Raw genomic sequence first — 14191 nt, 5'->3', positions numbered from 1 at the left:
TGTTTCTCTCTCTACAGATGCTACCAGACCTGCTGAGTATTTCCTGCATTCTCGGTTTTTAATTTCAGAGTTCCAGCATTCACAGTATTTTGCTTTTGCATGATCCATTCATTTCAGGTTGCATTAAATTTCCACGTTTGAACAAGTTTCCACATCTTGCAGAATACTATCTGTTTTTTCATTAAGCCTTGTACGGTATCATGGTGAATAATAAATTAGAACTGTTGCTTACTTTAAACTAGGAGAATAAAGCAGTCTATTGCTATTTAACTTATTAATTAACTGAAATGGTGTGAAGCCATGAGGAATCAGTACATTAAAAGGAGTAAAATTATGTTTAAGACTTTCATATCTTCTCTTAATAGACTCTTCGAAACAATCTTCTGTATTTTATTTAAACTTATTAGACAATAAATGTAAGGTAGCCAAAAGGAATTTTAATGGACAGTGGAAATGAGTTATCAAAATGGAATTTTGCTTAACCCTTACAAAGATAGACATTGCTTCCACTAACTAAAGTGGGCAAAATTGACAGAAATTCTTGAATAAGAAATACAAGTGTTTTCAGTGTGTGACTTTTACATTTTTGTTATATGAAGTCAGGAAGGCGTGCGCAGACAAAGAACAAACAAAGAACAAAGAACAGTACAGCACAGGAACAGGCCATTCAACCCTCCAAGCCTGCGCCGATCTTGATGCCTGTCGAAACTAACACCTTCTGCACTTTCGGGGCCCATATCCCTCTATTCCCTTCCTATTCATGTATTTGTCAAGATGTCTCTTAAACATCACTATCGTATCTGCTTCCACCACCTCCCCTGGCAGCAAGTTCCAGGCACTCACCACCCTCTGTGGTATTGATGCAAATCACTTGTGCTTTTAACACCGTCACTTTCAGCTAATTTCTTGTATAACTTGCAATGTCGTGCAGTTTTCCCTAACTTATCCTTTCACCCTCCATCTTTAAGATCCACCGAAACCAAATGGAAGAAATGAGAGTTGGAAATTGAGACATTCCTGCTTTAGGATAAAGCTCTTCCAGCTCAACACAGGCTCCAAAAATAATCTATTTTTCTTTTAGAAATGCAAATGTTCTAATTTCTGGTGAAGTCACATGCACTTATCACCTAGTCCACTGACTTTAACATCCTTGTCCTTGTTTTCAAATCCCTCCACAGCATTTCTCTGTCCAATGTTTGCAATCTTCTCCAAACCTACATCCATCATGCAACTTTTCCTCTGACACTGATTTGTGCACCCTGTCCCTCTCAGCAGCACAGCCTTCAATCATGCCCCTGGACTCGGGAATTCTCATGCAAATTCTCTGCCCAGTTTCAAAAATCTCCTCAAACCTTTTTTTTGGTATTCATTCATGGATGTGAGCACTGCCGTCAAGGCCAGCATTTATTGCTCCTCTCTAATTGCCCTTGAGAAGGTAGGGGTGAGCCACGTTTTTGAACTACTGCAGTCTATGTGATGTCGGTACACCCAAAGTGCTGTTACGTGGGGAGTTCCAAAATTCTGATCCAGCGACAGTAAAGGAGCAGCAATATATTTCCAAGTCAGCTTGGTGTGTGTGACTTCGATGGGAAATTACAGGTGGTGATGTTCCCATTTGTCTGCTACCTTGATTCTTAGAGATGATAGAGATTGTGGGTTTGGAAGATGCTGTCGAAGGAGCCTTGGCGAGTTCTACAGTGCATCTTGTAGATGGTACACACTGTTGCCACTGTGTACCAGTGGATGAATAAACGTTTAAGTGGTGGATGGGGTCTCGATCAAGCAGGCTGCTTTGTCCTGGATGGTGGCGATCTTCTTGAATGTTGTTGGAGCTGCACCCTCCAGACAAGTGGAGAGTATTTCATCACACTCCTCACTCGGACCTTGTACAGGGTGGGCAGGCTTTGGGGAGTCATGAGCTGAGTTACTTGCTGCAGAATTTCCAGTCTCTGATCTGCTCTTGTAGCCATAACATTTATGTGGCTGATCCAGTTAAGTTTCTGGTCAATGGTAACCCCCAGGATGTTGATGGTGGGGGATCCAGTGATGGTAATGCCGTTGAATGTCAAGAGGAGATGGCTAGATTCTCTCTCGTTGGAGATCGCCATTGCCTGGCACTTGTGTGGCATGAATGTTACTTGCCATTTATCAGCCCAAGTCTGAATGTTGTCCAGGTCTTGCTGCATGTGTGCACAAACTGCTTCAGCATCTGAGGAGTTGCGAATGGTACTGAAAACTGCACTATCAGCAAGCATCCCACTTCTGACATTATGATGGAGGGAAGGTCATTGATGTAGCAGCTGAAGATGGTTGGGCCTAGGACTCTATCTTGAGGAACTCCTACAGAGATGTCTTGGGGCTGACAACTATCACAACCATTTTCCTTTCTGCTAGGTATGACTCCAAATGGTGAAGACATTTCCCTGATTTTCATTATCAATTTTGCTAGGTTTCCTTGATGCCACACTCAGTCAAATTCTGCCATGATGCCAAGGGTAGCACCCTCACCTTACCTCTAGAATTCAGCTCTTTTGTCCATGTTCGGACCAAGGCCGTAATGAGGTCTGGTGCCAAGTGGTCCTGGCAGAACCCAAACTGAGTATCAGTGAACATGTTATTGGTGAGTAAGTGCTGTTTGTTAGCACTGTCGATGATATCTTCCATTATGTTGCTGATGATTGAGAGTAGATTAATGGGGCAGTAGTTGGCTGGATCAGATTTGTCCTGCTTTTTGTGAACTGGACATACCTGAGCAACTTTCCACATTATCGGGTAGATGCCAGTGTTGTAGTTGTACTGAAACAGCTTGGGTGGGGTGGGGCGCTAGTTCTGGAACACAAGTCCTCAATACCACAGCTGGGATGTGGGAAATGCCCATAGCCTTTGCTGTATCCAGAGCGTTCAGCAGTTTCTTGAACAAAGAACAGTACAGCACAGGAACAGGCCATTCGGCCCTCCAAGCCTGCGCCGATCTTGATGCCTGCCTAAACTAAAACCTTCGGCACTTCCGGGGTCCGTATCCCTCTATTCCCATCCTATTCATGTATTTGTCAAGATGCCTCTTAAACGTCTCTATGGTACCTGCTTCCACCACCTCCCCCGGCAACAGGTTCCAGGCACTCACCACCCTCTGTGTAAAGAACTTGCCTCGCACATCCCCTCTAAACTTTGCCCCTCTCACCTTAAACCTATGTCCCCTAGTAACTGACTCTTCTACCCTGGGAAAAAGCTTCGGACTATCCACTCTGTCCATGCCGCTTATAACTTTGTAAACCTCTATCATGTCGCCCCTCCACCTCCGTCGTTCGTGAAAACAATCGAGTTTATCCAACCTCTCCTCATAGCTAATGCCCTCCAGACCAGACAACATCCTGGTAAACCTCTTCTGTACCCTCTCCAAAGCCTCCACGTCCTTCTGGTAGTGTGGCGACCAGAATTGCACGCAATATTCTAAGTGCGGCCTAACTAAAGTTCTGTACAGCTGCAGCATGACTTGCCTATTTTTATACTTTATGTCCCGATGGATGAAGGGAAGCATGCCGTATGCCTTCGTGACTACTTTATCCACCTGCGTTGCCACTTTCAGTGACCTGTGGACCTGTACGCCCAGATCTCTCTGCCTGTCAATACTCCTAAGGGTTCTGCCATTTACTGTATACTTCCCACCTGCATTAGACCTTCCAAAATGCATTACCTCATATTTGTCCGAATTAAACTCCATCTGCCATTTCTCCGCCCAAGTCTCCAACCGATCTATATCCTGCTGTATCCTCTGACAATCCTCATCACTGTCCGCAACTCCACCAACCTTTGTGTCATCCACAAACTTACTAATCAGACCAGCTACATTTTCCTCCAAATCATTTATATATACTACAAACAGCAAAGCCCAGCACTGATCCCTGCAGAACACCACTAGTCACATCCCTCCATTCAGAAAAGCACCCATCCACTGTTACCCTCTGTCTTCTGAGACCGAGCCAGTTCTGTATCCATCTTGCCAACTCCCCTCTGATCCCATGTGACTTCACCTTTTGTATCAGTCTGCCATGAGGGACCTTATCAAAGGCTTTACTGAAGTCCATATAGATAACATCCACTGCCCTTCCTTCATCAATCATCTTTGTCGCTTCCTCAAAAAACTCAATCAAATTAGTGAGACACGACCTCCCCTTCACAAAACCATGCTGCCTCTCGTTAATAAGTCCATTTGTTTCCAAATGGAAGTAAATCCTGCCCCGAAGAATCCTCTCTAATAATTTCCCTACCACTGACGTAAGGCTCACCGGCCTATAATTTCCTGGATTATCCTTGCTACCCTTCTTAAACAAAGGAACAACATTGGCTATTCTCCAGTCCTCTGGGACCTCACCTATAGCCAATGAGGATGCAAAGATTTCTGTCAAGGCCCCAGCAATTTCTTCCCTTGCCTCACTTAGTATTCTGGGGTAGATCCCATCAGGCCCTGGGGACTTATCTACCTTAATGCTTTGCAAGACACCCAACACCACCTCCTTTTTGATAATGAGATGACTGAGACTATCTGCACTCCTTTCCCTACGCTCATCATCCACCAAGTCCTTCTCCTTGGTGAATACTGATGCAAAGTACTCATTTAGTTCCTCGCTCTGGCTCCACACATAGATTCCCTCCTCTGTCCTTGAGTGGGTCAACCCTTTCCCTGGTTACCCTCTTGCTCTTTATATACGTATAAAAAGCCTTGGGATTTTCCTTAATCCTGTTTGCCAATGACTTCTCATAACCCCTTTTAGCCCTCCTGACTCCTTGCTTAAGTTCCTTCCTACTGTCTTTATATTCCTCAAGGGATTCGTCTGTTCCTAGCCTTCCCGCCCTTACGAATGCTTCCTTTTTCTTTTTGACGAGGCTCACAATATCCCGCGTTATCCAAGGTTCCCGAAACTTGCTCAACTTATCCTTCTTCCTCACAGGAACATGCTGGTCCTGAATTCTAATTCTAGATTCTAATTGAGTGGAGTGAACTGGATTGGCTGAAGACTGGCATCTGTGATGCTGGGGACCTCAAGTGAAGGTCGAGATGGATCATCCACTTGTCATTTCTGCCTGAAGATGGTTGCAAATACTTCAACCTTGTCTTTTGCGCTGACATACTGGGGTCCTCATTCATTAAGGATGGGGATGTTGTGGAGCATCTTCCTCCAGTTAGTTGTTTAATTACCAACCACCATTGAAGATCGGATGTGGCACGGCTGCAGATTTTTGATCTGATCTGTTGGTTATGGGATTGCCTAGCTCTGTTCACCCTGCATATCGTCCTGTACTGTAGCTTCACCAGGTCGGCATCTCATTTTTAGGTATGCCTGACGCTGCTCCTGGCATGCTTTCCTACAGTCCTCATTGAAGCAGGGTTGGTTCCCTGGCTTGACGGTATATGATAGAGAGGGGTATATGCCGGGCAATGAGGTTACAGATTTGAAGTTGAACACAATTCTGCTGCTACTGCTGGCCCACAGTGTCTCATGGATGCCCAGTTTTGAGCTGCTAGATCTGTTGAATCTATCCCATTTAGCACGGTGGTAGTGCCACACATGATGGAAGGTGTCCAGTATGAAGATGAACTTCTCCTCCACTAGGACTGCGTGGTGGTTACTCTTACCAATACTCTCATAGACAGATGCATCTGCGACGGATAGATTGGTGAGGATGGGGTCAAAACCTAACACTCTCATCATTCTAGTGGTCAACTCCCCTAATTTCCTTCCGTCCTCCTTGGGTTCCCTGATCCCTTGTAAAGTACTTTGGGAGATTTCATTGTACGAAAAGCTCTACAAAGTGCCAGTTGTTTTTACTCCAGACATAGTAAGAGAGGAAAAATGAGAGCGCAAGTCACCCAAAGCCAGCTAACACACCCCAAACAGCTAATTACAGAGCTTCACTGGCCGAAACATAAAAGCAGATCTCGTCTTGGTTCACACTCAGAATCATGGAATGATACAGCACCAGAGGCTGCCGTTCAGCCCAACGTGCCTGTGCTAGCTGTTTGAAAGAGCTAGCCAATTATTCCCACCGCCCTGTTCCTTCCCCACAGCCCTGTAAGTGTGTATATTTCCAACTATTTACCCAATTACTTTCGAAAGGGAATTTGCTTCTACCACTCTATCAGGCAGCGCATTCCAGATCATAACTCGCTGCGGAAAAATAATGTTTCCTGATGTCGTCTCTGGTTCTGTTGCCAATTACCATAAATCTGTATTCTCTGGTTACCAACACTTCTTCACTGTCAACAGTTTCTCTTTATTTACTCAATCAAAATTAATCATGATTTCGAGCATCTATCAAATCTCCCCTTAACCTTATCAGCTCCAAAAGTAACACCAATTTTTCTAGTCTCTCCATGTAACTGAAGTCTTTCATCCTTGGTACCATTCTAATAAATCCTCGCTGCATCTTCTAAGGCCTTGACATCTTTCCTAAAAAGTGTGATGCCCAGAATCAGACGCGATGGGCAGATTTTAATGAAACCGACCCACTTGCATCAAGGAGGAGGGTGCCTGCAGGAGGTCGGGAAGCCGACTGGTACTGCAGCAGGTTTTGCCATGGCTCTTTAATACAGCCACTGCATCAGTATCCCACTTCCAGCTCTCCCGAGCAATCAGAGTGGGGATCTGAGGACAACCCACACTTGTCAATTAAAGAATTTATATTTAAAGGGACCTTAGCAAAATGATTCTTCTTCAATCCAAAGAACGGAATCGCAATGTGGGAAAGATGACACCGGTTCTCTGATGTTTCCCTTGCAATCATGCGGGGGGCTGTAAGGGCCTGCAGAGAAGTGTTCTTCCTCACAGATGGGAGGAAGAGGCCAACCTCACAAACTAAACAGGCTCCAGATAATTCTCAGCCTCTCACATGGTCTGCAAAACTCCAGGCTCTCTTCAAGCTCGCAGAAACCCTGAGGTTTTTGAGGTTGAGCAACAGTAAGCATATCCTGCGCACATGATTATTCCACCAATTATGGAATGGTACATAGCATAAGGAGAGGTAATAAATCTGGGCACTCTGCTCCACTTCTATTTCAATATGGAATCTAATAACAAATGAAAAAACTTTGTTCATTCAATTGAGTTCTGTACTCATTTTACAAACTGGAAATTGCAATTTTTTGCTTTGATTCCCCAAACTAGAATGCAAGTACCTTCTTTAAAATGGTATTAATTGACATCGCCAAAGATAAAAACAATGGCATTTTTAAAGTTAACTTTCTATGTCAGTAGCAACTCTGCCATGGCTACCACTTTACCCTCGAGCAGGGTGAGTAAACTGTACCCTAGCGCTCCCATCCAACAGCAATCTTAGTAAATGTTTCAGATAGCCTGTGATTTAGCAACACATCTGATAGCCTCTCAATTATATGTCATTTCAACCGATTTGGATGTTGATAGGACAAGTTGAGTTTACAAATACCAGAATAATCTTTTTCTGTTCCTTTCAACAATATCATCACATTCTCGATGCCTCAGTGAGTTTAGCAAGTAAGTGGCTAAGTTATATAAGCTAGGACGATCCCTGGTTCATCGGCTGGTCTGAGCTGCGTCAGCTGATTTTAGTCTGGGTGGCGGTAGGGATGCCCATGAGTTAGCGAGGAAAACAAAAAAGAAAATTCACCAGAGTCATTGCGCTTGATCGCTATCAAGTATACTTGCTGGAAGGTGTGTGTGCGTGCAGACCAGGCAAGGACACAATCACTGTAATGTGCCCATTCCAGATGATCAAACCACTACTGACACTCAGTGTCGAGGCTCACACATGAATAATATACACATGGGTAGGTATCAAAGGACGGCCGATGCTAGAACCATATCCCAGAGAAGGCAGGAGGAGAAAAATAACTAATTTGAGGGAAGGAAAATTCAACGAGGAAGTTGTGATTGGCCTCACCTCCCCATTGGAGAGTAACAAAATCAGTCAGGTTTTTCAGTCCAGTAGCACCTACTGGGAAGTGCCCCTGTCGAACATAGAGACTTAAGACATTGGAGAAGGAGTAGGCCATATGGCCCCTTGAGCCTGCTCTGTCATTCAACAGGATCATGGCTGATCTTTGACCTCAACTTCATTTCCCCGCCTTACTCCCACATCATTTGATTCGCCAAAAGATAAAAAAATCTACCAATTTCAGTCTTGAATATACTCAACAACTGAACGTCCACAGCCACCTGAGACAGAGAATTCTGAAGATTCGCAACCCTTTAAGTTAAGAAATTTCTCATCTCAGTACTAAATATTTTATCCTGAGACTATGACCGTTAGTTCTAGACTCTCTAGCCTGGGGAAACGTCACCTCAGCATTTACCCAATCAAGTCTTCTCAGAATTTTAAATGAGATAACCTCTCATTCTTATAAACTCCAGAGAATAGACCCATTCTACTCAATCTTTCCTTATTAAGACAACCCTCTCATCTCAGGAATCAATCTAGTGAACCTCTATTACACCCCCTCTAAGGCAAGTATATCCTTCCTTAGGTATGGAATCCAAAACCGTACACAATTCCCTCCTTAGGCAAGGTCAAAACTGTACACAGTACATTTGACTTGGACAAGATCAAGCCTGGATCAAGTATACTTGATAACTCTCGCAGTCAAACAGCTTACTAAAATACATTGGTAACTAAAAATGACAATTTGGATGATATACCTTAGGGCTTTGGACAACTATGGAACTAGATCTGAACACTAGTCTGTATTTTTAGAAAGAAGGAGTTAAGTAGTTTATAAAATATATATTTCATTAATTATACTTCTACCTGATACAGTACAAAATTTCCAATTACTGTTACTTTTAATGTTTTATTCCCTATCTATAATAAAATTGATCCTACGTCCATGTTCATTCCAAATATTTGCACATTTTATTAATAAATTCTCAATAACCAGTGCTGATGCTGTAGAATATTCATCAACCTTTTTTTAAAAAATCGAAATGGCTGTTTCATAATAATGAGCTTAAAACTTAATTATAAATGTCATTTTCAGTATGCTGAAACAGTTTTCCTATTTCAGAATTATAAATCATCTTTACCTGCCATATTTCCACGGCATGTACCAAGTGTCTGTAGGATAAGTTGGAGTTCTCGAACTGCTGCTGCCGCTTCGTCACCACAACACATATCCGGTTGCATAACAATCTCCATCAAACCAACCCCTGCAATCAAACAATATCTAGCAAATACATTTTTTTTTTAAAGTGTAATTTTAAGTGCAGGGAGGGGAAGAGAGAGATGGAGAAGTAAATTTCATGTAGAAAGACAACTTGAAAGAATTTGCATTTATAAAATGTCTTATCACATCACCGAGGTATCCCAATGCACTTTCCACTCAAATAATTTTTAAGTGTTTTCATTGTTGATATGATGTTGGCAAACATGGCAAGCTATATACACACACAAACAGCTCCCACAAATAAATGAAATGCATAACCAGATAATATGTTTTTTGTGTTGACTGTTGGCTAGGTCACAGGAAAAGGCTGCTCTTTTTTGAACGGTATCTAGGACATTTTACACCCATCCAAACAGGCCAAATTGAATTATCACCTCATTAAAAATACTGCCTGAGAAACTGGTCTTGTGCTGAAAACTGGAGGTGGGTAGCATGCACGCCCAAAGCCTAAGGTTTGTTTGAAATTGGGCTTTAGGCCTCACTTACAGAATACCAGTGAAATGGCAATTAGGTGTCCCGATGCATTCACCAGTTGGGGCCTTGGAAAATCTGGCCAGCTCTGATGCAAAGCCAGCCCACAGGGGAGGGGGCGTGACGAGGACCAATTTCTCCTCACCAGCTCTGACAATGAAGCATTTCCTCAGTATCGCACTGAGGTTGCAATCAAGTACATAGCGAAGCTTAAACACACCATCTTCTGATTGATAAGCATGCCAAGGGTCAACTAATACAATGAGAGAAAACGCTCAACTTAGTGGGCTGAATTTTATGTGCCAAAAACGGTGGCCCACCTGTGTGGGCCACATGTCGTGAAACTGCCACAATCTTCCATGCGGCGGCTCACTTAAATAGTCGCGGCACCCGCCCCCCACCCCTAGCCCCGAACACGTTGTGTGGGGGGGGGTGCGGGCTGACCGTCCCCGGCAATGGCGTCAGCTGCCTGTGCAGTCAGCAGTGTTAGCCACAGCTTCGCCATTGACTGGAAGATCTGGGCCAACTTACAATGATGCAAAGTAAATGTACTTTTTAAAGGCTATACAGGATTGTACTCTAAAATTTACACATAGGGACATAATGATAAGCCCTTTCCAACTCATCCCGAATAGCTTACTGTATAAACGCAGTATGGCATTCAGCCACTGAGACCAGGAGGTCAAAGTTTCAATTTCTGTTTTATAATAAGTTAGATGGGGCACCAGTCAAGGATGGGGCCCTACAGTTAGCCTCACGTTTCTTAGCAGTGGAAAAGAAAACATTTCTTTTTTTAAGCCCACTTTTATGATTGCTGCTGTTTTCATTCCAGCCTTCAGTCAAATAAGCTGCTGACACCAACGGTCCAGGCTCATCAGTGAAAGGCTGCTTGGCCAGTATTAAAGAACCATAAGCACCTGGGGAACCGTAATCCATCACAAGTTACCATGTTCTAGGAGCAGGAATGCAGCATGGTAGCCAGAAAGAAAATGGAAGGAGGAAAATTATACTGTTATTTTTATAGATTTACGTTGCATTTTTATTACAGAAAGCCAGAGGCAGCCCCATTTCCAACAACAGTGCTGTAATATGAATTAGGTGGTGCAGAAACCTTCAGACACCTTTTCTTCTAAGGCTACCTGCGTAAATAAATCCATGAGAAATATTGGACATTCTGTTCTGGCTTCAGATGGGCAAACCCAACATTCAGAAAACAAAAAGACAACAAATATTTTAAAGTCACTCGTAGATGTGTAGTTGCTTTAGCGCTGTTGATGGTTCGCTGAATTCCATCCCAGTGTAAGCTAGGTAAATTTAATACACCGGCAGGATTTATGCATTGAAGAACTATTTCTAGAGTAAAATAGAATGACTACCAACAGTTACAAATACACCAAACTGCTGTGCCACAAAAATCAGGAAGGTCTCAGTTTTGATATGTGCTAAGTTTGCTCTCAATTTGGGTGGTAGTAGGAATGTTACAATTGGCCTCAGAGTCCTTGGGTTAAGGATGGGATATTTGTCAGGATTTCTGTTCCAGCAACCATTACTGGATGTACACATGTACACGAGGACAGATGTTGGGTAATGACGGTCAGGATTAGCTATGATGCTCCCAGGAGTTGAATAGACCATTGAGATTCACGGTCCAGGCTGACATGACAAATGATGGATTGGGTGATGTACTGGGCAATATCTGACACCCATAAAACTCTACACCAGCAGGGATTCAATGCCATCAAGACAGAAGGACAAGCAAAACACTGGCATAAAGAGGAAATTACCAAGAAACTATGTATCTAATAAAACCTCTTTATTCTGTAGAATCTTTCAAGTCATCAGCTTTACGGTCGCTATCAAAATAACGACTCTAAAATGGAGGGCATGTCCTTGCCCCATACACACATGGAAGTTCAACCCCTTTGCAGAGCCAAAAATGGCTTCAGATACCAAAACTGACTTTAGACAATTAAAAAAACCTTACCGCTTCAAACCAGCATATAAACTAATCTGATAGAAGTAATGTGGACTGAGTATTCTTAGCTGGGTAAATAAGAAAGATGAATATTGTCCATCTTATTTATTCTAGATTCCTGCTTCAGTGTGTCAGTTTGATCATTTTGAGACCTGGACAGTCACATCTTCAAGTTCCTCTGGGTAGGCAACAAACTACAAATTTATGCCTAATGTGCCTTCAGCTTCCTTAACAAGAGGGACACAGTTTCTGAAACATTAGATACTAATACTGAGTGTGCCAGATCAAGTAGACTATGAACAAATCCCAAGTCTCCCAGCAAAGGCTTTGGCTGGGAATGGAGATCAGGTCCTCACCTTCAATTCTTGTTCTGCACAGCCTACCTTTCATAAATCTCCAGGAAGTACTGACAAGGGTCTTGGAGGACATCACTGTCATACCAATTAGCTACTTGAAGATCAGTCTCAGTCTATCAGCCTTCTGCCTAATACTGCACTGGAGCACTCATCACACAGCAAAACAAAGGGGCCAGACCAACTCAAATCTTTCATAATCTGAGATTATGCCCTTCCAGTAATTAGCCTTTAAATTTCATCTGTCCCAGCACAATCAATACCACTACCTCCAAACCAAGCATTACTCCTTAGACTTTGGCAGGAGCCAATCACCCTGGAACTCTTTCGCTACTCCCTGACACCTTATACAACAAAGACTGACAACACAGAAAACTTAAAGGGGTCTCTGGACTGGTGAGCAATATGGAAATAGACCTTAAGCACCACGACCTGCAGAAAATAAATCCTCCAAGCAGAACTTTTGACAAGGTCATTGGCACTCATCACTGAAACAAAAGTAAGAATACTTGAAATAGAAATGATAGCCACTGCATTTTAAGAAACAGCTGTTATTTCCATATCTTCACATTCTTCATTTGGAGAGTAGACTGAAGCAGTGGAAGGATTAGTAGGCTGATTAACATTCTGACAGGCCACAGCATGAATATTCTTTTCACGGCCATAACCACCTTTATTTTAGTCGAAAGGGTGATTAGCCCTACATGACGGAAGGGTTTTATTGGCTTCCACAAACCATACAATGAAGTGGGGGACCACCTGCTCCCACTGAATGCATGTATCCCATGTCAACACAAAATTCAGAACCAAAGCTGTCTGGAGCAGGGATCAAGCTCAACACTGTCTGACTGACAGGTGGGAATACAACCATACAAATTAGGAGCAGAAGTAGGCCATTTGGCCCATCGAGCCTGCTCCGTCATTCAATAAGATCATGGCTAATCTGTTTCTGTCTCGAATTCCACACTCCCCTCTACCCCAATAATCTTTGATTCCCTTGCCTAACAAGAATCTATCTACCTCTGCCTTGAAAATATTCAATGACCCCGCCTCCACCACCTTCTAAGGCAGAGAATTCCAAAGTCGCACAACCCTCAGAGAAAAAATTTCTGCTTGTCTCTGTCCTAAAAGGGCAACCCCTAATTTTAAAACAGTGCCCCCTTGTTCTGGACTCACCCACAAGAAGAAACATCCTTTCCACATCCACCTTGCCAGGACCATTCATAGGAACATAGGAGCAGGAGTAGGCCATTCAGCCCATCGAGCCTGCTCCACCATTCAATACGATCATGGCCGATCATCCACTTCAATGCCTTTTTCCCACACTATCCGTATATCCCTTTATGTCATTTGTATTTAGAAATCTGTCAATCTCTGCTTTAAACATACTCAATGACTGAGCTTCCACAGCCCTCTTGGGTAGAGAATTCCAAAGATTCATAACTCTTTGAATAAAGAAATTTCTCCTCATCTCTGTCCTAAGTGGCTTCTCCCTTATTTTGAAATTGTGTCCCTTGGTTCCAAACTCCCAACCCAGGGGAAATAACTTACCTGCATCCACCAATGACCCCGCCTCCAAGTATCTCTAAGTACTTTGCAGATTTCAATGAGATCACCTCTTAATCTTCGAAATTCTAGAGAATACAGGCCCAGTTTTCCCAATCTCTCTTCATAGGACAGTCCCGCAATCCCGGGAACAAGTCTGGTGAACCTTTGTTGCACTCCCTCTATGGCAATAATATCCTTGCCATGGAAAGAGGACCAAAACTGCACACAATACAAAGATGCAGTCTAACCAAGGTTGTATACAATTGAAGCAAGACTTCACTACTCCTGTACTCAAATCCTCTTGCAATAAAGGCTAACATACCATTAACTTTCTTAATTGCTTGCTTCAGGATCTTATATACTTCAATCAAGTCTCCCCTCACTCTTCTAAACTCCAGTGAAAACAAGCCCAGTCTGTCCACCCTTTCCTCATAAGACAACCTGGGTATCAATCTCGTAAACCTCCTCTGAACCGCCTCCAACGCACTCACATCCTTCTTTAAATAAGGAGACCAAAACTGCACACAGTATTTGAGATGTGGTTAATGTTAATTTACTTTTTGGACTTTAAAGGTGGTTTTGTTAGTTATTTTAAGCTTGTGCAGGTAAGAAACAAAGTGAAAAACGGAAGGTAAGTTAACCGATGGT

General features: G+C 43.0%; 1 protein-coding gene across 2 annotated transcripts in view; it reads right to left on the bottom strand.

Moving 5' to 3' along the window:
* The window catches only part of gatb (glutamyl-tRNA(Gln) amidotransferase, subunit B), an 89287-nt gene that overhangs the window by 61181 nt on the left and 13915 nt on the right, over nt 1-14191 (bottom strand). For both annotated transcript variants that reach the window (XM_068041106.1, XM_068041117.1), the window contains exon 5: nt 9057-9179. In XM_068041106.1, the coding sequence (XP_067897207.1) occupies nt 9057-9179 (123 nt within the window). The remainder of the gene's footprint in view (nt 1-9056; nt 9180-14191) is intronic.

The sequence above is a fragment of the Heterodontus francisci genome, chromosome 1 (genome assembly GCF_036365525.1).
Source record: "Heterodontus francisci isolate sHetFra1 chromosome 1, sHetFra1.hap1, whole genome shotgun sequence".
Classification (NCBI taxonomy): domain Eukaryota; kingdom Metazoa; phylum Chordata; class Chondrichthyes; order Heterodontiformes; family Heterodontidae; genus Heterodontus; species Heterodontus francisci.
The sequence above is the reverse complement of the archived record's forward strand: the minus strand, read 5'-3'. Positions and strand labels throughout refer to the sequence as shown.